This window comes from Ambystoma mexicanum, chromosome 3p (assembly GCF_040938575.1).
Source record: "Ambystoma mexicanum isolate Mex_15411 chromosome 3p, UKY_AmexF1_1, whole genome shotgun sequence".
Classification (NCBI taxonomy): Eukaryota; Metazoa; Chordata; class Amphibia; order Caudata; family Ambystomatidae; genus Ambystoma; species Ambystoma mexicanum.
The window spans coordinates 1,208,711,660-1,208,736,389 of NC_090925.1; the positions used below are offsets into that span (position 1 = coordinate 1,208,711,660).

At 49.5% G+C, this 24,730-nt stretch overlaps 1 protein-coding gene across 3 annotated transcripts in view; it reads right to left on the bottom strand.

Moving 5' to 3' along the window:
* Positions 1-24,730, bottom strand: part of CNOT6 (CCR4-NOT transcription complex subunit 6) — a 632,403-nt gene that overhangs the window by 227,597 nt on the left and 380,076 nt on the right. For all 3 annotated transcript variants that reach the window (XM_069652648.1, XM_069652647.1, XM_069652646.1), the window contains exon 9: positions 3,816-3,970. In XM_069652648.1, coding sequence (XP_069508749.1) covers positions 3,816-3,970 — 155 coding nt within the window. The remainder of the gene's footprint in view (positions 1-3,815; positions 3,971-24,730) is intronic.

Below are 24,730 nucleotides of genomic sequence, written 5' to 3' on the forward strand. Positions count from 1 at the left end.
GGGGGCTGATGCAATGCCGAATGGTGGCACTTTGAATTGGTAGTGCTGGTCTCCCAATTTGGATCCAAGGTATTTTTTGTGCACTGGCAATATTGAAATATAAAAGTGTGCATCTTTCATGTCCAATGTCACCATGTAATCCCCCATTTCTAATAGTGGAATGACTTCTTGCAACCTTGTCATCCTGAATTTTTTCGGCTTCACATACGTGTGCAGGGCACAGGTCAGCACTGGGGGCATTGTCAGATCCTTCTTTGAAACAAGAAAGTACATTGAATAAATCTTTGTGAGGGCACCAGCTTGATGGCTCCTTTTAAAACAGAATTTGGATCTCCTTGAAGATGTCGAGGTGAGCGGAGATGTGCCCCAAGCGTGGTGGATGATGGCAAGGTGTTTCGAGGAACTCCACTGGGTATCCCTTGGCCACTGTACCTAGAACCCAGCGGTCTGACGTTATTCCCTCCCATTGCTGGGCAAAGTGGTGAGACCCCCAACTGGGGACGCATGGTCCGGAACGTGGATCGGCACGCCATTTGGCGACAGGGGCTTCCGAGCCTCTAGAGGCTGCAGCCCTGCATTGTACTTTTCTGCTACGAAACCCCCGCTGCTGGTATTGGTAGGACAACTGAGCGGATGGGCTACAGGAAGAGGCACCAGACATGCTTGCTCTGGCTTGGCCTGGTTTTCTGGAGCCTTGCACCTGAAAGTTTCAGGACGAAGGGCTTATTGGAAATTTCACCAAGCTTCTTAATGGTCTCATGCTCCTTTTTTTGCCGTTTCCAGTTGACAGCTTTCCCGAATAGGAGACCCTCTTCGATTGGCATATTAATCAGGGCCGCCTGTGTCTCTGGCTTAAATCGTGAGTGAGCCAGGAATGTCTTCTGCAATTACTCTTGCTGTACTGTCTGCAGAGTCCAGGAGGTTCTTTAGGATGTTTTGGGAGACTTGCTTTCCCTCTGAGGCGATCTTAAGATGCGATCGTGTTGGTTCTGGTACTGAGTCCAGATGTTGTGAGACTTCATCCCATTGGGTTGGGTGCGGCTGTAGCTGGCAAGCAAGGTGGTATGGTTTGCTATCCTGGTAAGGTACGCAGCAGAGGTCGTGACTCATTTTCCCAGCATGTAAAATCTTTTGTACTCCTTGTTGGGAGGAGGTTCAGATTGGGACATCAGGTCTCTTCCGTCTAGTGGTCACCACCAGGGAGTCTGAAGGAGAGGCCCTGAAGGATTTTTGTACCCATGGGTTGACTGCCCTCGTAAGGGAAAGAGTAGACCGTGATGGAGAGACCCTCTTTTTAATGGACTCCAGAAGAGGAATGGACTGCAAGTCAGTCGCTGCAGGGTTGGATTTGTCGTTGCTATGACAAAGTGGTGGGCAGCTTTAGCAGCTTGTTGTAGAGGGGCTGGTCTGAATTGTAATTGGGTATTTATAATGCGCTTAATAACTTTGGTTTCTTAACGCAGGCCCGGGGAAAGAACCAGTGTTGCTACACGTCTTACTTCTAAAGTGAGTGCGTTGCCCCCAAGCTATCCTCCTGGCCCCCCCGGCAATGGGAGAAGATGGACCACCCTCCCCTCCCAGAGGGTCGACAAAGATTAGGTCTGGGTTGTCCTGGAAGTAGGTTTCTTCACCATCCTGGCAAGGGTCGTCTTGATCATCTATCTAGATGTCCTGGCCGGCCTGTGTGGACCAATGCCCCCATGAGAGCCTTGAGGGCTACCAGGTTGGCAGGGCTGGGACTGGAAGAGAGGAGGTGCCACTGACACTGTAGGAGGAGCAGGAGGCTGCTCAATAGGCTTTGTTGGACTGGGCAGCTTGCTCATAAAGTCCACGAAGAATGATCTTTCCCAGAGTGTTCTCAAACTGTGACCGAGTCCAGGGTGTGGAAGACCGAATGGAGGATGTTACCACAAGGGTGACCGCTGGCACAGAAGGAGCTACTTTCTGACAAGGGGCACTGGGTATGTCCTTGTAGTCTCCCTACTAGTTTTTGGCTGAGGCCGGGTGTAGGCCGAAGCCAGTTGGCGGAGCAGATGTCTGGTTTGAAAGCAGGGATCAGCCGACCACATGTCGGCTTAGGCAAAGCATGTGATTCTAAGCAGATCCACAAGCCTCAAATAAATACACGCACCGCCATAAGGAAATGCCATTACATAACAGCCTGGAGATCTCCTTCCCCTTTGCAAGGGGTTTCCTAGAGCGGATGATCCCTTTCACTCAAGAAGTTGAAGAGCACATTTTTCCTATTAGTTTGACAATGGTACAAAACGTGAATTTAAACTATCATAGTACTAAACCACCACCTTTTGCTTAGCAAATTGTGATAGTTTGTAACCAAAACCTTTAAATGACCTGAATAGGACAGTGACATCTTGCAAGGGTGGCAACCATTTCATCCTCCTCCAAATACTCATGGCAAAGCATGATTAGATTGACCCAATGGGAATGCTGGTGCCAGTTTCTGAAGTTGGCGGGTTAGTGGGCTTGCAGACGCTACTGCCTCCGATTTCAGAACACTGGGGTAACTGACATAGAATCTTTGACTTCAAGACAATTCTTATAAGGAAGCCGCCAGAGCAACTCCTGTTTCAATCCCAATACCTGAAACTAAATCATGAGCCTTGTTCCGAACAGTAATTTGAGAAGTGATCCATCATATTGTAGACGATCAAAAAAGACTAAATGTGAAAGCGGTTAACCAACAGTTTTGTGGCAAGATTACGGATTACAGATTGTGTGCACCCTTCTGCCATTTCAGTTGAGTGCAGAAAGGGCCTTCTAAATCTTCCAAATTGTGGACTTGGACCATCGTGCATATCTTTGTTAACAAGACTCAAAATATTCCAAGGATAATTGCCAGTGGAAATCTTTAGAGAAGGCAACAATGGTGAGTAAAACAATGTATTGCAATAGGTGGAAATGCAGCATGTTCATGACACAAGGGTGATTAATCTCAAATTGAGGTTTGACTCACAAATGACCCCTAAAAAGGGAGCCAGCCAGTGACTCAAGACTTCAAACTGCCACAAACACAGAGGAGTCAGCGTTCAGGCTTTGTCTGCCTTTGCTTGTTGGCTCTTAGGTACCATTAGTTATACTTCTGAGCATTTAACCGCTTACGACATGCAAAAAGAACAACCATATGAAACTTCTGTGGTGCTACACATACAGCACCCCATCTGCCCCTCCCTCCAGTCCCAATCAAATGAGTTGGATGAGAGCAAGGGAACCTGTGACAGTGAAAGGGTTGCAATCTGAAATTCACACTTTAGTCTATTACACTAGAGAGGTTGACACATTAAGGCACTATGATTTGGCACTTGTAGTTTCCCTCCAAGAGGCTGGATTTAGTCACAAGTTTTCCTTACCCTTTTGAGCTTGGGCAACAGACACCAAAGGAATACCCCTTACAAGAACAAACCAACCTTTACAAATATTGCCTCTGGATTGGTTAAGAATTTGACTGATACGAAGCCAGCATGACTGCACTTCGCAAGTGAATTCTGACATGTTTATTCATCCTTGTTTGATTAAGAGCCATTAATTCAAGTAAGAACAGCAATTAGAGCTTTGAAGTGGGATGAATTTGGTATTAAGCAGTATATTTTTTAAAAAGACTTACATGTGCATTCAGTATCATGGTCACTGGGCTGATCTGGTACAGAGCCTAACTTGCCCTGCAAGACCATCTAAAGCCAGACTTTCTGGAGCTCCATAAGTACCAAAGGATTTCAAAGAAGCTAGACATGGATAGTATGCATTACAACAACCACAAACTAGTTAATTATTCTAATTACTAAAATGATATTACTCACAAGACATTTCTAAGAAATCTTTCCGGATTTCTAGTAACACAGCAACTCCAATGTTATCCTTGGTCATAACTCTGTTGAGCATAGCTTCAGAACCTTCAGAGTTTGCCATTGCCAATTGGTTGAATTCCACAGTATGTTTCTGAATCAAAGTGAACCTGAAAGAAATTCAAATAGACAATATAATTAAAAGGAATTGTGCCTCAAGTTATGTAAATGAAGGGCGATAGGAATTGTAAATCAACATGTAAAAGGTTATTTATAAAATCACTATTCAAGCAATATGCCCCCTGACTCTAATGCCCCCGCCGCGAGGGGCATATTGCTATTAGTACCCCGGCCAAGACCTGGGTACTAAAAGCATTTTTTTTTCTGTCCTGAAACACTGCTTTGGAAGGAAAAGAAAAACCCCGAGTCCCGACAGGGAAGACCATGGCAGCCTCCAGCCGTGTGAAGGCTTGTAGCAGAGATGGCCCTGCTTCGAGCTTCCTCATTGGCTGAGGGGCTGCCATGCCCCACCGCCGTGGACAAAGCAGGGAAATGCCAGCCGAGTGATTCTCAGCAGGGTAACAACCCGGCGATAGCCAATCAGAATGTGTTTTACATTCTGCTCGACTCTCGCCGGGTACTAATAAGAATGATGGCTTCAAGAGTTGCTGGACAATAAACTGTAAGTTTACTTAATTTTAAAGGAAATAAAAAATATCACTTTCAAGGAGGCAAGGATGCGGGCAAAGAGGGGGTGGGTGTTAAGTGGCACAATAACCCTGCCTCCACGAACAAAAAGAAAGGTGTTCTACATTGTAGAGGTCAGAGGGGTAGCACCAGTGTAGTGGTGTCATATTTCAATAACCTTTGCATTTTCAGCCATGTGTCAGTGAGAAATGTGGCAGCCCTTTCAGGCATTTTTGTAATCAGTTTCCAACTAAACTCCAGTCAGTTGCTACGAATTTCAATTAGTAGCCGTCATTTCGCTGCTTTGTCCACGGCGGGGGGCGTGGCAGCCCATCAGCCAATGAGGAGACTCGAAGCCAGGCCATCCCCCGCGCCCAGCCTCCACACGGCTGGAGGCTGCCATCGTCTCCGGCTGGGGACTCTGGTAGGGTTTTTTTCTTCTTTTTTTCCCTCCCTGCCCTCACAACCCCACTTACCTTTTTATCTTTATTTTTTCGGAGCCGACACGCTGGGAACAGAACTGTTTTCCCTTCCCTGGCATCCATTTTCTCTGCTTTTTTTTTCTGTTACGAAATGCTGCAGCTTTTCAGGGCAGAAAAAAAAATGCTTTTAGTACCCCGGTCTTGCAGGCCGGGGTACGAATAGAAATATGGCCCTCGCGGCGAGGGGCATTACAGAGTCAGATAATGCCCCCGGGGCCTTCGTTAACTATGGACCCCAGGGCATTACCTGACTCAGTAATGCCCGCACCGCTCGGGGCATATTGCTTAATACCATATGCTGTACCATAACCGGCAACAGGTGTTACGTCACAGATTGCTAGGCAGGTTAGGATTTCTAAACTCCAAATTAGGCACATCAAGTTCAATTACATAAGGATTGAACAAGGAGACAATATCATGGGTCTCCCCCTACTCTACAATGTACAAATAGCTGATGGGAAAAGAATTGAGGTAGGCGTTCCATTTTACAAATAAATGGCAACAACTATAAAAGGTTAGGACACATTACTGTGGGGCCACCAAAACCAAACCCCCACACACAAGGCAAATAAAAGGTGTTACTTTCTGACAGTAGGTAGCGACCTTGCAAGCTGAAGAGCAAGCTGACAGAGTAGGTCCCTTCAGCACTCTACAGTTAACAGCAAGAAGGAAAGTAACGTTTGAAAACATCAGAAATGGCTTCTCAAGACAGTTACTTAACGTTAGGCGTGCCGATCATTTGAAATAAGCTTTGAGAATGTGGTGGGCAATAGCCTGCACTCTGGAGTAGAGCACCCCTCACGTTATGCACTCTGATCCAGAAACTGATACTGGACTTTGACAAAAGATCAACTGAAGACACGTTCAACACCTTCATTGTGAAATAGGGTGGGTTGTGGGTGAACAAGAGCAGCAACCACATTAAAGAAGTTCAGAAGTAAAACTTCATGTGCTATAAAGGCTTCACAGAAAGACGGGGCTCCAAGTTTCCCTGGTTTTGAGATGCACCTCTTAAAATACTGCTAACTTGGCCAGAGATCTACAAAAGATAAGGATGCTCTTAAAAAGGTTTTTTTTGTTTTATTTTTTAAACTTGTCTTTGTGCACCACCTATTCGTAATACAGTATCTGTGATGTAGTAACCTGCTTGCTTCTTGGGTAAAACCTAGTCTCAGTTATAGTGCCAGCACATTGAACTTCAGTACCAGGGACATAGCACAGAGGTGGTTTCTGGTAAATGCCAATTAGCAAATTAGTTTTCTCCCTGCATATGGTTCTAAACCGGCTTAGCTATTCCTGCCCTTTGAAAGCAGGTCACATTCCTGGACAAACAGTGGTAACTTCTACACTCCCATCAGCAAGTACTCATTTGCCCTTGCTGCTAGTGCATACATGGTAGAGTCTCTTGCCTTCTAGCCATAGATCCCCTTCCTGGGCCAATTGCAATACATCCAGCCTGGGACATTATCACCCACTAGCCCGGGTTGCACTGCTGAGTTGAAGTTGTAGCCTTCTCTTACCATGTTCCCCCTTAGTCTCTTGCTCCTACCAGGGCACAAGATATCTGCAGCTTCCTACCTTCCTCTAGTATGGTCTTATAGCATCTCAAATATAGCAGTCTACAGGCTTCCCAACTTCAGCTTGGTTAGGAAAGATTTTCTTTTTGCACCTTACCCACCAGAGATTCATATGGGAACCCCAGCCTTGGTTATTTAACGTTGTGCTGATTTTTGCTGTCAGTAAAGCCTCTGCTTTACTTCCCTGACCGTCTTATGGACTAGTCTGTTTCCCAGATGTCTCTTTTGGAATTCTTGTATTTTTACAATTGCACACATCAGCTTACAGTGACGTGCAGTTAGGATACTTTGTATTCTTATAACGTTGTACCTAATGGCTTTTTGGTTACTTTTATGTACCCAAGGCAAGCTGATGGGATCAGTGCGATTTGTATTGCTTGTGATTTTTCTTGTGCACTTTTGCATTTACCACAAATGGCAGGTAAAGGCAGCTAGCACTCCAAAATGGCTGTGCCATGATATTTTAGCTTGTTCTTTGGCCATCTTGTCCTTTGGCCTGCTTTATTGCTTCTCAGACCTGGAAATACCATCCATGGTAACCCTTTTTTTGCTGGGGCAAGGTGCTGCTTCCGTGGGCAAGTGAGTGCTGTGAGCCAGAGGGGGTCTGGGACGGTCTGGTATCAGTCCCTATCCTCCGGCGCCAGAAAGTCTGTCGCTGGATGGATACGATTAGCAGTCAGCGGCCTCTGATTCGGAGCCCTGTTCGTTACTAAGCCCTGCGGCGGGAAGGGCCATGGAGGGTGGAGGGGAGAACTACTCCCGGCCTCCGACATTCTGTAGGGCGCCCACTGCTTAACACAGCGCTCCTTTAGTGTCTTGGGACTCAGGAGCTTACAAGCCGCCTCGTAGTTGTTAAGGGGAAGACAGCTATTACGCTTAAGGCGTTTGTCTTGCCCCAGGAATGTTGCCTTGCATGAAGGACAAAATCTAAATGGAGTCCTGGCCATACCGAAGGGATAACAGTGACAAGACCAAGGGAACAAAGAGGAAAAGGAAAGGCATTCTTAAAAAGGAAATGTTCACCCCGACCCCACTCTCCCTACTGTGTAGGGTGGCCAGAAGGCCCGGCCACGTGGTCGGCAGCGCCGACCAGATCAACTGCAGCCAAAGGTCCGTAGAGCAGGCTTCGGCGTAGGTCAGGAAACAGCCGTCGAGGCAAGTGACGGTAAGAGAATATAAAACCACCAATGGTCGATAAGTATGACAATATAGCAATTTGTCTAGGAGAGCTCCGCATAAGGCGACCAGTAAACTGGGTGGAAAAAAAACAATATGAGGGACTTCGAGGCGTGCGGGATTTTGGGTACACTACACATCACGTTAGGGATAGTATTACAGGCATGCCCAGTTTGACGTCCCCTTTGGATTCTCGAAAGACAAGATGCAATAATCTGCGGTTACCACTGGATGTCGGACTATATACACAGCATGTGATTCTAAGAAGATTAACAAGCATCAGAAAATCTAATGACAGCTAAAGGATGTCCTAAAGATATGAACTTCAGTTGAAACGATATAAAAATACTCAGGAATGGCATGTAACTGAAGCAGAGTAACATGTACTCCATGATGCAGTATTTACGAATACAAATAAGAATAAAGTGGCTCAAGGTTCAATTACGGTAAATAGGCTGAAACGCAAGGTAGAAAGAATACATAGAAGCTTGCTTATAAGAGGTATATATTCAACGTTTAGGACTACCATAACAAGATAGATGAGGCTTATGTCAATCAACCCACCTACCTCAAAATACAAGCCCAGGATCCTAAACATGGAAAGATTAAGAAGCTGTTTTCCTAGCAAAATACTTTAGCTTAAACCCAGGATGCTATTTCGAGAGATGAAGGAAAAAGCACACAATGAGTAACAAGCAAACCATGTGCAAGGACATCTTTCCAAAGATTGGGAGGAACAAGAACATTTACCACTATCCAGTATTGAACCACGAATGCAAAAGCCTTTGTGGAGTGAGCAAGTCTCTAAAGGCTAAAGGAGAACTGCACCCAGCATAATTGAATCAACTGATGTTAAATGATCGGTCGAAATGGACCATTTCACGGTCCTGCAACACGTGATGAGCTCGCAGAAGAGGGCTATTCATTAGGTTTCGAGGCAAGATAGCAGTGCACGTACACACCCTCAAATGTTCCAAGAATGCAGACTGGCAAAGTAAGTCTTCAAACAATTTTAATTGGCATGAGGCCTACCTATGAGAGGATGGCCTAGTTGGGGAACAGAGGAAGAGCAAACTCATCTCAACCACCTGGGTTTAATTTCTATGTACTTGCTGCTAACAAGTCGATTGTCCCAAGGATGGACTTGGGTTGCCAACCAATTAGAATAGCCTGGCATGCATTTTTACAACCAATGTTGCAAAGTACTAGTCCGCTGCCACATTTTTTGCGATGACAAATGCCCTACAACGTGATTAGAAGTAGCTCAGGGTGTGTTTCACAGACAAGAGACCACCAATGAGAAACTAACACGCAAAGTTTCTATACATGATCCCCTAATCCACTCCCACCTCCCGATAAGTTTTGAAGTTTGCCACATAGGATGATGTCAGATGACACATCTAGCATTATATAAACCCCTCCCGGAGTCTCACTGGGTACCAGGGACCTCCATGATCAGTCCCCCTCACCCCCCTGAAATGACTCTGGCCATACTGTGCACTTGAAACTGCAACCCCATAGTCCCGGACCTTGCACTTATCCAGAGCCACACTGCCCCAATTGCACTTCCCCTTTCCCTGGCACTTCCCTTTCACCCCCCCCCCCCCCCCCCTCGCACGATCCAATTGCCACAAGGCCTAATAAAATGGCTTGGCTTCCCTCCCTTGTCTTGCCTAGAACACTTGTTTACAGGTGTGTTCTAAATTACATATACCATTGCAACTGGAGTCCCACTCTACCACCCAAAGATGGCTGCAACTGCACGCTCTGTTGAGCTCCCAGCTTTCCCTGGGCCTGCTCCCCGATTGGCCACTGCTATGCCCTTCCCAGCTCATCGCCGAGCCAGGAGGCAAAGCCGGCCATCAAACAAGGCCAGCTACTAAGGTCATTGTAAGATGTTTCTGCCGAGAAGCCACTGTACAACATCTACTTCCACCCCCCCTCCCTAGGTTGCTACATTGCCAAAGGTAAGCCCTGTAAGATGCCTGCAGCATGTGCATCGGCAAGCCATAACAGTATGCATCATGTTACCTGCCTCAGTTGCTCCTAGTTCCCATACTTGCCAAAGCCTACTGTATTCTTCCCCCTGCATCTTCCCTGGCACATGTTGCCCTCGCCCCGCCCCCCCCCCTCCCCCACCTCCCCTCACCCCCCCCCCCACCTCCAGTGCGCCCAGAACTTGTACTCTCCCCCCACCAGTCCCCACAAATGCCTGCAAAACACTCCAACATTAAGGTGTCACGTGGTGGGAAAGAACCCACATAATACCTGCAGTCAAAACACCCCCCAGTGCCGGGTTCCGCTGCCACCCCTTTCCTCCCTTCACAAACTATGTTCCACCACTGGGCTGGCACCACCTATGGCTGCTTTTGGGGCCAACCATCCAGCACCCTTTGAATTGGCACCTCTACCGCCGCCCAAACCATCCCATGCCTATAACTAGCTGGTACAAATGCTGCTAACATTCCATTGGCCTATGTGAGGGGTCAGAAATTAGAGGCAGACAAAGCTGTAATTTTTTCAACAGTCATTTTATTAAAATAAAAACCAAAAATAAAAATAAAAATTGTTTGGATAAAGGTCTGTCCCTATCCTAAAGAGTTTTCTGGGCAGGTAAACTAAAAATAAAGTAAGCGGACCTTGTGTCGAAAAAAAAAAAAGGACCAGACTGTCACACTAAGACATAATCAAAAGGTGCAAGGTAAATGTCTGAGCATCCAATTCAGTGTGCAAAACCCAAATACATAAATCCAAACAAAACAATTCTTGTATCATCCAGGGGTGGGTTCCCTTGCATCAACGGTCTCAGGTAGAACGTTGAAAGTGTTCGAAGATGAATGGAAAGGTCTCTCGCATAACATTTTCTTCAGGATGGTAAAGAGAATCTTTTCCAAGCAATGATGTTTGAAAGGATGGCATAGGTGTCTTTTCTATACAACTTGAAGATGGTCTCCTTGTATACTCTGCCAGGAACCCTTTCACAATGTCTTTTCTTTTTACAGACATCTTGGATTAACTGGTGTACTCCACTGCTAGTAATCCCCTCTGGGCTTTGCAGATCCGCTGGTGTACTCTTCAAGGTATCTTTCCCCAAAGCCTCACTGTCTGATGCCCTTCTGTCATCAGGTCTCCTTATAACTTTCAGTTCCCTTTAAGTATAACACAGTTGCCCTCCTTCACGGTTTATACTCTGTGCTACAGGAATTACTTGTTCCAAATTCCCCCATATAGTCATCCCATATAATATATGGAGACTTGTTCAAGGTTTGTTAACTTCACTATTAATATTCATTGGCTTGTGGCAATGCTTTCTCTAATCTTCTCGATACAGACATCTCATAAGATTTCAACTTGCCTTTCAATTCCTTCATTAAAGTTCACTAGTTTATATTTAGTCCAACTTGACCCATATCGACTTCTCATATCGAGAAGTGTGTTCAGTCTACTTTACAAGGTTGAAATAAAAAATAGGTTTTCAATTGATTATACGCCTGTCGGTATACCCCGGGCCTCCCAATTCTCCTGGGCAGACTCACCAGTACTTGCTGACATCCCGAACCCGTGGTGTCAAGCTGCTGCGAAGTCCAAGCTGCGGGAAAGCTCTCCCAGCTCTCCAGACCCTCCTGCGTTTCTCCCGCCGGCTTCTCCGTTACTTGCTGGTAGAATTCTGGCTCCTTGGCCTAACTGTGTACCCCAACAGCCTCTCCTTTGCTGCCAGCTCTACCACAGTCCCCCTTCAGCACTTGAAATGCTGTTCCCGGCCTCTCTCTGGTCCTTTAGGAATCACCTGCGCTCTTCAGCATAGGGAGTTTGTGTGTGCGTCTTCCTTTGGTGCTGCTTTCCGCTGCGCCCGCTCTGCATCTTTTCTCCTCCTTCTCTTTCAATTGAAAAATGCACACCACTTTTAAATGGCCCGCACAGCTGACTGATATTAAAACTACTCTGCACGCAAACGTCTCCCATTTGACAGTCTTCAATTGAACAAAGATCCAGAGACAAAGGATGTTAAATGTGAATCATGTGTACCTGAGGTGTCAATGTTATTCTGTTTGGGGTTTTACAAAAAGTGTACCTTTGGGTCATACAAAAGGGAGGGACTTGGAAAGTGACATGACATTAAAAATATAAGAATTATAGAGTCCTCCTCATTAAGAGAAAAATACCACGTCTGTCCAGATAGGGTCACCACATCAACAGCCATCTCCTCCGATCATAATACCACCACCCAGGATCAGGAAGAGGCTGCAGTCGGCTGGCCGACATTGGAGCCCTTAGGGGGTGGGGGGGAATCAGTGATGCCTCCACAGGATTCATCACCCCGACCCTACCCTACCCTACCCTACCCTACCCCGCAATCTGAGAACCCAAAGGGTGTCTCACCTGCTAGTCCCCAGGGATCTTGCTCAGGTGGCCAGAGTACGGCCATTGCCTTTTGATCCAGACCCTGGGGTGGACCAGTGCAGGAGGATCACCTGGGTTAGAGGGTCTTGTGGGGGTGAGAGCCCATGGTGAGACGCGGTATTCCCTCCTCATTTGTACAACTAACCCATCCTATTTTTCAGGATTATCTGGAGGTCCCAACTCCCTCCCGCCCCCTCTACACAAACACTGGGCCGAGGAAAAGGACGAAAGTAACAAGACTAAAGCTTATACATCGCACTAGACATGTGCCACTAATCAGGTCAGGCAATTCAGTCACCTGAATTTAAGTTCATACACGGGATACCAATTACTACTCCTCACACGGATAAAAGGCGGGACCTAGAGAGACACTCTGAACAAGGATGAACACGAGTAAGAGCACAACTTACGGGGCAAAGGCGAACCTACTGAGCAGAGGGACGGACCAAGTGACTAGAGCAGCGGGTCGAGAGCCCCAAGAATTCCCTACAGGAGGTTGTTGCCTCCAAAAGACAGCGAAAGATACATGGAGAAGGCCAAATCCCAAAGCAGAAGGCTGCATAAGGTTTCAAGGACGCCAACGTCCCTCCCGGGTGAACGGCAGAGTTGCAGAGGCGAGACCAAGCCTGTGGTACTAACCTGGACTCATGAACTGGAAACCTGTAAAGAAAAGAAAGAAACTCACACAGCCAGTGAGTTGGCAAACTAACCGAGAGACCGGTGTGTTAAGGAAAGATTGAAGTCGCAACAGATCGCAAATGAAGGCTGCAGGCGTGTGAATGAGATGCGAGGAAAGGCAGACCCGTGAATAAACTTTGAAGTAAAGACAGCTGTGAGATCAGCGATACGGAGTAATGGAGTGGTATGGGGGAAGGAAGTAGCCCACTCAAAAGTCTCTGTGAAAGGTACATTGTTGTGGCAATAAAGTGAATTAACTGTAAGGAACAAGTTACTTACCTGTAACTGTTCTCCAGCATGGGTCTGGCATGGATTCACATGCTCATGAATATTCCCCGTCAGGCTGGGAATCCTCGGTAAAGAAAAAATCAGTATCAGTTTCGTTTCTGATCTGTCTTTCGTAGTAGTAGTAACCAATCACTGATCTCTGCGTCATACTGACCACAGCCAATGACTGCCCTCTACCTAAGACCCGCCTCTGGCAGCCATCTTCAGATTTGGTAGCACGTGAAGTGGCAGTATGACCAAGTGAAGAGCCGCAGAGGGGTAGGCGGGAGGGTTTGCATGTGAATCCATGCCAGACCCATGCTGGAGAACAACAGTTACAGGTAAGTAATTTGTTCCTTCTCCAGCATGAGTTCTGGCATGGATTCACATGCTCATGAATATAAGAATAAATAGCAGTACACACATGCACAACCACGGGGGTGGCAAAAGGCTCAACATTAAGCAATACAAAAAACTCAACATTAAGCATCGCTTACCTCCTCACCAGGCTCACCTTAAGCGAACAGGTTGCACAGCACTGCTTGGCCGACCCTGGACTCCTCCCTGGAATCCCGATCGACGCAGTAGAATCTCGTGAAGGTGTGCGTCGACCTCCACGTAGCAGCCCTGCAGATGTCCAGCAGGGGCACACCAGATAAGAACGCCGTAGTAGCAGCGATCGTTCTGGTCGAATGGGCTCTCGGACGGCCTGGCAGCGGTCGGTTAGCCAACCGGTGACAGTGCATGATGCAGCCGGAGAGCCATCTGGAAATAGAAGACTTAGAGAGCCTTCCCTTGATTCACAGGTCCAAAGTTCACGAACAGCTGTGATGTCCTCCAGAAACTCTTCGTGCGGTCCACGTAGAACTTCAGCGCTCTAGCCACATCCAGCGAGTGCAAAGTCCTCTCGGCCGGCGACGAAGGAGACGGGAAGGAAACAGATGGAAGTCCGACGGCACCTTGGGCATAAAGGAGGGGTGCGTCCTAAGCACCACCCTCGAGGCATGGAAAGTCAAGTACGGTGCTTTGCAGGATAGGGCCTGGATCTCTCCCACTCGTCGTGCGGAGGTAATGGCCACCAGGAACGCAGTCTTCCACGACACAAACTTAATCTGTGCGGAGTGCATCAGCTCGAATGGGGGCCCCCCATGAGCCTGGTCAGCACCACGTTAAGTTCCCACGCCGAGGCCTTCACCGGCGGGAACGACCGGAACAGTCCTTTCATAAACTCTTACCAGTCGATGGGACCACAGGGACGTCCGTCCTGTGGTTCTGGTATATCTGGAGATCGCCGCCAGATGAATCTTAATGGAGGCATGGGCCAGCCCAGCCTTTGCCAGCGATAGCAGGTACGGCAGCACTTGAGGGGCCATAATCCGTAGGGGGTTGATCTTCTGTGCTCGGCACCAGATAGAGAACCTCTTCCACTTATGACCGTAGCATTTGAGAGTCGAGGACGCCCTGGCCTTTGCAAGAACCTCTCTGCAATCGGCCGGTATATCGTAGCCTCCAAACTCTAGTGCTGCAGGAGCCAAGACTGCAGGTTCAGCGACGCCGGGTCGTGATGAAAGATGGCGCCTCCTTCCCTGGAGAGAAGGTCCGCCGACAGCTTGATGGGAGGGGACGTTGACAAGTCCAGAAGGTCCGGGAACCAGATCTGCCTCGGCTACGCCGGTGCGACGAGGATCATCCTGCACCGGGACCTCTTGAGCTGGCTGATGAGTCGAAGCGGCAACGGAGGGAACGCATACAGGTATAGGCCGTCCCAGGGGAACGAGAACGCATCGCCCATGCTTCTCGGCTGGGGAAACCTGCTGGCGAACCTCTTGCACTTAGAGTTCGTCGCTGTTGCGAACAGGTCGATTTGGGGTTTGCCCCATCGTCGGAAGAGTTGATCCACCTGATCCCGGCGCAGTTCCCACTCGTGACACGCGCGCAGCTCCCTGCTGAGCGAGTCGGCGATGGTGTTTCTTTCTCCTGCCAGGTGAAAGGGAACCAGGAACATCCCCTGGGCGAACGCCCAGTGCCACAGATCCTGTGCCTCCTTGGATAAGGCTGGGGATCTGGTGCCTCCCTGCTTCTGTATGTAAAACATTGTCGTGGTGTTGTCCGTGAAGATCCGCACCACCTTGCCCTTGAGCGACGGGAGGAACATTTTGAGAGCCCAGAACACGGCTCGGAGTTCCAGGACGTTGATGTGCAGGAGCCTCTCCTCCGGAAGCCAGAGGCCTCTTGCGTGGAGATCTCCGGTGTGGGCGCCCCAACCTTCCAGGGAGGCGTCCGTCGTCACCGTCTCCTGGTACGCCGGCGTCTGAAAGTCCTTGCCCGCCGTGAGGTGCGCTCGAACGCCCCACCACTGAATCGCCCGCCGGAACACCTCGTTGAGGGGAACCCTGTCTTCGAAGGTGCCCGTCGCCTGCATCCAACGGGCGTCGAGAAATTCTTGAAGAGGGCGCATCCGTAGTCTGCAGAGGCGCACCAGGTAGATGCAAGAGGACATCATCCCGAGGGACTTGATGGACCTCACCCTGGCCACGTCCGTGGCAAGCAGGTGCTGGACTTTGCCTAGAATGGTCATTGTCCGTGTTTCCGTCGGGGCCGCCAGGCGCCTCACTGTATCGAGCTTCGCTCCCAGAAACAGGGCCACCTGCGACGGCACCAGGTGGGACTTTGGGTAGTTTATGGCGAATCCCAGGTCTGTGAGTAGCTGGACGGTCCTCGCAGTGTGTTCGACGGCGAGTTCCCTCGTCCTTGAGCCGATGAGCCAGTCGTCCAGGTAGGGGTAGACGTGAATCCCCTGCAGGCGCAGCCGCACCGCCACTGGTGGTAGGCACTTGGTAAAGACCCTGGGGGCCGACTTCAATCCGAACGGCAGTGCTCTGAATTGGTAGTGGCGTCCCTGGACGACGAACCTGAGGAACTTTCGGTGACTTTTGAGGATGGGAACGTGGAAGTATGCATCCTCCAGGTCCAACGATGATAGAAAGTCGCCTTCCTCCAGCTGTCCCAGCACGTGCTGGAGGGTGACCATCCTGAACTTCTGTGATCTGATGTATTTGTTCAAACGACGAAGGTCCAGGATGGTGCGCCAGCCGCCCGTCTTCTTCCTGACGAGGAAGTACCTTGATTATACCCCGGAGCCTCTTCGGGACAAGCTCGATGGCGCCTTTCCTGAGCATCGCCCGTACTTCCAACAGCAGTTGCGGGACGCGATTTTCTTTCCTGGCCACAGGTGGAACGTGAGGGCACTTCTTCAGGAATTCGATAGAGTGTCCTCTTGCCAGGGTATCCAGCACCCAACAGTCGGTGGAGATGGACTTCCACACACCGACGAAGTTAGTCAGCCGGCCTCCCACCGGGGTGCTTCGGTGGGGGCCCGAGACCACGGCCGGTTCAGTCATGCTTGTAGGTGGTGGCCTTGCCGCTCTTGCCAGGGCCCTGGCCACCTTGCCGGCGAGACGCTCCCTGCTTGCCGCGACCCCTGTAGGCCTCCTGAGACGAGGAGCGTGCCGCCTGGCGGTAGGACGAGCCACCGCTGGATCCCTTGGAGGCACCCTGTCTGCCTCCGGAGCTCCGAAAGGGCCGTCGTTGCTGAAGGGCTCCTAGGGCGCGGGCCGTCTCCGTTTTTATGGCTTGGAGGGATTCGTCCACCGCCTTCCCGAACAAGTTGCTGCCGTCGAACGGCATGTCCAACACCCTGGTCTGGACGTCCTGACGGAAGTCGGTCGCCCGGAGCCAACCCCGTCGTCGTGGGCAAACACCGTTGCCCAGCTGGCGGAACCCGGTATCGGCAATATCGGTTGCCACCGTTATGGCGTGGTCCGACGCCACCTCGCCCTCTTGCAGTATTTCCAGGGCCTCGGACCTCTTGTCGTCCGACAGGAAGTCCATTATGGGGGCCAGCTTAAACCAGAGCTCCCTGTCTTAACGGGCCACGATCGCCAGGGCGTTGGCTGCTTTGATCGTCACCGCCGACGAAATGACCCGCCGCCCTATGGCGTCCAACTTCTTTCCCTCGGCCTCCGGCGGGGAATTCAACGTCGAGGCTCCTGACCCCGCCGCTTTCCTCTTTGCCGCCGCCGAGACGACAGAGTCTGGCGTTGGCTGGGCCCTGAGGCACAGGGGAGCGGTTTCGGGGACCCGGTACTTCTTCTCGTACCGGTCCCGTTTGGCTGGTGCCGTGGAGGGGTTCTTGAGAACTGACAGGCCCTCCTGCCAGATGTCATCGATTAGGGGCACCGCGATGACCGTCTTCCTCTTGGCCTCCCGGCGCTGATAGAGGAAACCTTCCTTTTTCTGCTCCTCCGGGCAGAGCTGGAACAATTCGGACGCCCTGGCGATCATAGCGTGGAATGAGCCAATCTCGTCGGGCGGCGAGGCCCGGGAGACCCGTTCCGTCGTCGCCCTCAGAACCCGTCGTCGAGCCCAACGCACCGTCATCTCCCGACTCGTGGGAGGATGAGGAGGGAACTGTAGGCCTTACGGGGGCGAGCGGAGAAGAGGGTTGGGTCCTCCGTCGTTTGTTCTGAGGACTTCCCGACGGGCCAGGTTGCGGGTCCTCCGGCCTGGGCCGTGGGAATCTCGTCCTTATCTCAGAGCATAAGGACTGGATGGCAGACAAAATGGCCGCCGAGCCATCCTGAGGCCTAGGATCCAGCTGTGCCGGAAGGGAAGGCCGCTCTTCCTCACCATCGTCGTCTTCCTCGGTTATATCCCCGAGGATCTTCCTGACGGGATCGAACCTTCTCGAATTGGACTTCGAGGTTCCTCACGGCCTCGGTCAGTTCCTCCTCCGAGGCTGACTCCGAGCTCGAGGAGGGCACCGTGCCCCCCCCTCGCTTCTTCCATCATGGCGGCCACGACGATGGGCTGAAAAGCGGATTCCCTCCTTGGCGGCAGGGAAACTAGTCCCGGAGGCGGTCTCCGCTGGCAGTCTCTGCCGGCTTGGCCAGAGTCGCCACGATAGCCTCGATAGAGGCCTTCGCCTGCTGGGTAGGGGCCTTCACCACCTTAGGTGCGTCCCGGGCCCTCTCCTTCGGGGGAGGGGCGACGCCCCGCTCCCCCTCTTCCGAGATCGGACGGGGCTTCTCCCGAAGCTTACCCGGGGTCTCGGACTTTCTCTTCCCCGAACCGGAGCGTTGGCTCGTGGTTGACAGTGCCGGGGAAGGTGCGCCCTGCCTGGCGACCGAAGAGCCCGACCTTTCGGCGCTCCAGGAGCCAGCGGACTCGCGGCGCTTGGCCTGGTGTTGGGCCCCCGTCGCCGGGGCGTCCGCACAGGACTTAGAAGCCCGCTCGGACCCTTTCTTCTTCTCACCCGTCAAGCCCTTCTCCAACCAGCTTGCGAGACGGAATCGACGGTCCCTCATGGTCCGCTCCGACAAGTTCTTGCAGAACTGGCAGTCCTTCTCTACATGAGTCTTGTCCCCATGGAGACAGTAGAGGCATCGCAAATGTTAGTCTTCCTTGAACACATTCTGTAGCCCGCATCCAGGGCAGCTGCGAAACAGCTTGGGTCCGGGCGACGAACTTGCATCCTGGGCCATCTCGAAGTAGGCCGCGAATCTTCTGGAATCCTCCAAGAAGTTGATTCGACGAAATCTTCACCCTTGAGGGGGCGTAGGAAAATCCCGCAACGGGTAGCCGTTAACGGGAGTAGAAACGGTGGCGCTTGAGGCTCGATTAACCGAAAAATGTGAAAATTCACCTGAAAAAGCGCGAAACACGCAGTAAAAGCTCGAGAGCTAAGCACGAGGACTCCCAACACTTGAACGTGCGGTAAAAATCTGAAGATGGCTGCCAGAGGCGGGGCTTAGGTAGAGGGCAGTCATTGGCTGCGGTCAGTATGACGCAGAGATCAGTGATTGGTTACTACTACGAAAGACAGATCAGAAACGAAACTGATACTGATTTTTTCTTTACCGAGGATTCCCAGCCCGACGACGGGGAATATTCATGAGCATGTGAATCCATGCCAGACCCCATGCTGGAGAAAAGCATTTAATCAGAATTAACCCCTAGCAAAGGGGATGGTAAAAAGATGAACGTTGACCTTTGAGTCGAAGTGGTCCTGCAGAGGTCTGTAAAGAAAGCCACGCACATTTGAAAGTCTTCGACATCCGAAAGTGGTCTGAGCCTGACTGAGGGAGACCTGAGGTGTAGTGAGCTTGGGGAAGGGAGCCCCTACAAAGATTGATCTTTTGGTTTTGAGGTCTGAGCCCGCCAGATGGGGCCAGCGTAAACTTGTGAAACTTTGTTTGAAAGGCTGGGAAGAGAGACTTTACTGTAGAAGGGCAGGCAGGCCTCGATCCAAATTTTGAACTGTTCATGTGTTACAATCCCGAGCCAGTGTGTCATCTTGCCTATGGTGAATGCCCTAGTCTCTGCTGTTGGACGCGGGGAGGTATGCAGTGATACAATCGCGGCAAAAATATCACCTGTAAAAAAATAAAATCATGGCAATGTACCCCATTACACCATTTAAGAGGAGCGGGGAGACACTCCCACTCCTCTTAAATGGTATAATGGTCCGGGGGTTGCAGGGATGTCCCCCGCATCCTTTACATGGATTGGGGCGTCAAAGCCACTGCATTTTTGCCACGATATTTTGTGTTCACGGCCATTTTTGCTGCGATTTTAACACATGGAACCCATGGGGAGGACAGTTGATTCAGCCACATTTATTGTTTGAACACTGATTTTTCCCTTACATACATATATCCCTTATACACTTTGTACAAGAGATAGGGCAGGCAGGCATTCGTGTATTTAAAAAAAAAAAAAAAAATTAAGAATAGGCCATTTTGATTTGACCGACTCTACTAGGACCAATTCATCGTTTGATGGTCGAGACTACTTTTTTTAAATTGTATTTGGTTCACAAAAAGAGAAGAACATTTTCCATTTCATTAGAACCTTTACAAATTAAACAACTAACATTTGACATTCCTAAAAATGGGGAAAATAAACAGAAAAGATAAAGATGCGAGACTACTCCCATCCTAGTTATAGGGCAAAGAAGAAGTTTTTGCAAACCCAGAAACTTTAATGAAAGGTTTCACAAATTATATCTTGCGTCAGTGTCCTACTTGTGATACCATGCCTCCCCTACACCTCCCACTGTAGCACTCTTCCTCAATGCACTGCGTGGCGCCTGGTACATCCTTTACCACTACCACAGCTGCCTTCCCATCCTACTAGCGCAAGTATCCAGACTGTGCTCAAAAAGCCTACACCAGAATTTCTCCCCCTCTTGTCACCTCATACTAACCCCATACCAGTGACCTGACCTTGCCCTGCAGAATGCTATAGTGCCAGTAAAACTTTCATTTGTATGCTAAATCTCCCTCAGCTGTGAGGCCCCTAGAACATTTTGCTGGACTTGTGGATTATTTTTCATTGTTCCCGAGTGAGTGATGTTAGGGGAGTTTTCCTAAAGTCTACCAACAGGTGAGGCTCTATAAAACTACCCCTTGGTATACAGGCCCCAACTCTTAGTATAATTCTGCACTACCCAAAGGTTTGTTAAAAGGCAGAGCAGCCAAGCTTATCCTATGAGGAGGATGTGAGCTGTAGGTAAGTACAATGAACTCAGACAATACATAGGCCCAAACACTTGTAGCTACAGCAAAATATACATTTAATATACACAAGGCAGTTATATTCAAATATGGAAGTGCGATTTAAACTAAATAGAAAATTTCAGCAACACTTTCAGGGGGAGTCAACCAACAGCAAATGGGATGTACCAATCAGGAACAAAGTTCAATGAAACTTCAAGTCACTTATTAAAGTAAAACAATTAGTCATGGGTGCCCCTCTGAGAACAAAGAAGGCAAAAATGGCCTGTTCTTTGGGATGGTACCCACTCTAGAGTCCGCTGCCACACTTTAGCTCACTGTACCTTTCACAGATGGGAAATATCATTTGCATATCAGTCTTTGTCCCACCCACATGGGCAGTCCAGCACCGAAATGCTGTGCAATTCCCTTCTGAACACTCAGACAATGTTCTGTTGTAAGGAAAAGGGGATATTCAGCATCAGGAATAATATACTAAATTTCCATGATTCCAATATTTTAGCAGTCCACTCCCCAACCAGTTAAAAGCTCTTCAGTCACTTGAGGAGCAGTGCAAAGTGATGGGCAAATGAAGAGTTCCACAGGTTACTTCAATTACTTTCAAGTAGGATAACTAAAGAAAAAAGTTATCAGGGACCTTTGAAAGGACTCCCTATAGGCACACAAGCATTAGGCCTGGGCAAGCAGTATGGGTGAACACCCAAACACCAGATACAGCACTCAAGTAACAAAGGAGCAACAAATTGGCTTCGGGCAAGTAGTACCCCGAGCCTCACAGTAGCTGAAGTGTTAAAGATGCCGCTGGATTCTTTCCTATGCAGCAGTGGTGCAGTCGGTCTCCTGGTCCTTGGTTGTGGTGACGAAACGAGGGACTCTGGAAGGGACGTTGCAGCAGCAGTCCAGAGAAAGGAGACTGCAAGGAATTCTTCATACTTCGGTTTGTGGTTTGGCACCTTTTTATAAGCTCCAACAATGAACGATTATCACCCGGTCGACCTGCCTTGATCCTCCAGTCCTGCACTCTTGTGGGGGGAGGTGGTTGTTTCTCTGGAGGTCCAACTGGACCTCAAAGTTCAGGGAGGATTCAGCCCCTGTAAGACTATGCACTGCAATTGGGTCAGAGGTCCCCTGGCATTGGTGGTTTGCAGCCCTGGAAGGTCACAGCATGTCAGAGGGTGCGGGGGCTTGGCTTGTTCTGCACGTCGACTTATGGCTAGTTGGCCCCACCAGCCAAAGTGAAGGAGTCGTCCTCTTCGGAGCTCCTATGTCGATTTGAAAATGGGGTCAGGACAACAGTGGTCTCTTTGCGGTTACTGGAAGGATATGCCAGTGTTGGGGAGAATTCTCATTTCTGTGCCAATTCCCTTCTACCTTAGAGACCCCCAGCTCTTTTGCTGTACTTTGATTTTCTATCCTGGAGTGAGACATTTTTCCCTAGTGCATTTTTCTTGGATATAGGATTTAGACTTTAGTTTTGGCGTCTGACAAACTCCATAGGCATCACCTTTTGTATTGTGACAGCACACTCGGTGCAGTGCCACACAAGTCCTTTGGATTTCTTTTCAGGTTTAAATACCTTCTCTTGGATAAACTACTGTTTCCAAGAGTAGTAAAGTGAAACTTTACCTACCTTTTTTATGTTACCCCCCACTACAGTTAATGGCTAGTGGCAGTGGTTTAATTTTCTCTTCATTTTGTGTTTTTACTTCAAGCTGAATCCTCGGCTGCAGTATTACACCCATGGGTGTCCATTTTGTCAAAATGGGCCTGGTAGTTTTTTTTCGCCATTTCTTGCTTGCAAGTACTTTCTTGGGTTGTACTATGCGTGCCAAACCAGGTTTGGTCCCTTTGTTCATTTGGTCTTTGGTGGGCTTCAGTGCTGAAACCCGCCTTTGGCTCCAGAGTGTCTGTCAGGCAGGAAGCGAGACAGGTTCCCGAAACTCCCTGTGCTTAGTCTCCTTTGTTACAGGAATGCACCCCAAAGGTGATTGGCCGGCTGGCTGGCCTTGCAGCACAACCACCCTGCTATGTGAGTGACAGCTAGGCTGCGAATGAATGGGAGAAACCTGCATAAAAAGGTGGTCTTTGGACAGAAGGCAGAGTCGACCACTGGACGAAGAATCCGAAGACAAAACTGGCCTAGAAGCTTGCTGCACCCTACTGGACCGTTGGTTTGCCCGGTGAAGCCCTGCTGCAGTGCAGAAGCTCTAAATTTCGAATCAACTAGAGAAGCACAGAACTGACTTCTTCCCTTGGGTCTGTGGGACCAATCGACCCCAAGACTAACTTGCCTGGAACCCCTCTCCCTGCTGGCTGTACTTCCTTTCTGCTGCAACAGAGTGCCAGAGGTCAGAAACACCAGAATCTAGTGCATCATCTTTAAGCGCCCCAGAGCTCCAGGAAGATCCAAAGGTCCCGATGCAGGACTAAACAAGCCCGAGGCACCTCACTAGAGTGCTGCAATCCAGAAGCAAGGAAAGTCCACAAGGTGTCCAAAAACCGCGGTCATGCCATTTGCTAATAGCTGAAACCGCGAAGTGCCGCTGATCTGGAGTGTGCCCATTGCTGCCACCGACCTTCAAACTGTAGTGCAGGAGTCCCCAGACTTCCTCCCTCTTGTCCCCACAATTGAGGCCCAGGAACAGGATCTGCAGGATTGCAACAGGAAAGGAAGCCAGCTGGACCCTTTTCTTCAGACTCCAGGTACTGTGTCAATAGGGTTACTTACCTCTTGTGTGTAGCTTGCTCTCATCGTAGACTTGCATTTGCTGCCTTTTGCAGATTTGCTTGCATCTTTGCTCTTCACATGCCTCCCAGCTTGTGGCCCAACAGCGATTTCTTTTTACAACAAAACTAACATTGTGCAAGTCTTTTGTGCCATCTTCAAGAAGTGCCTCAGCTCCCCTAGACATTGCTAATTGATATTGGCTGTGCTGACTCCCTGAAGACTCTTCTTACCCTCCGACTGTGTTGATCTGTCCCTCCAGAAAGTCATGCATACCTTACTTGGATAGCTGGGAAAGGGTTAATCAATATTTCATTGGGGGACTGAAAAGTGCTTACCTGTTTGAGAAACTTGTTAACCTTGGTTTCCTCCTCCAAACCTCAGTATTGCCTTAAGTGTATAAGTGATATATTAATGTCCACAGTGTCCTAGCAACTGAAGTCACCTCAGGGTGTAAGAGGTGTGTGCCATCCCAAAAGGATATCTACTTGCTTACTAAAACAGTATTTTTGAAGTGTATTTTATTGTTACATATTGACCCTTTCTAAAGGCGGCTTATTTTAAAACTGTTAAATTGATAAATAATAAGAAACCTTGAGTATGAGTGTTATTTGAATACCTGTCACTGTGAATCCATGTTACAACACTCTACCAACTTGTGTAGTACAGGCCTATACCCAAGGTTGGGTTCCCTATTGCCAAGAGGACAAGACTGGTGTAGTCTCCCACAGGTAGGGTTGTAACGGTATACCGGTATACTGGTATAAACACCGTGAACAATTTAATTATCTTTAAATAACCGTTACCTTGTTTGTAACGGTAATCCCGATATAAATGATGTTTTTGTAGTGCACTTTACAATGAATGCAAGCAGGGGTGTGAGTCACTGGGCTGGGCTGGCTGGCTTCTGTTCAGCGAGTCTGGGGCTGGAGGCAGAGTTTGCCCAGGCCCAGGCTTCACAATGAATGCAAGCAGGGGTGTGAGTCACTGGGCTGGGCTGGCTGGCTTCTGTTCTGAGCCTGGGACTGGAGGCGGAGTTTGCCCGGGCCCAGACTTTACAATGAATGCAAGCAGGGCTATGAGTCACTGGGCTGGGCTGGCAGGCTTCTGTTCAGTGAGCCTGGGACTGGAGGTGGAGTTTGCCCAGGCCCAGGCTTCACAATGAATGCAAGCAGGAGTGTGAGTCACTGGGCTGGGCTGGCTGGCTTCTGTTCTGAGCCTGCGACTGGAGGCGGAGTTTGCCCGGGCCCAGACTTTACAATGAATGCAAGCAGGGCTATGAGTCACTGGGCTGGGCTGGCAGGCTTCTGTTCAGTGAGCCTGGGACTGGAGGTGGAGTTTGCCCAGGCCCAGGCTTCAC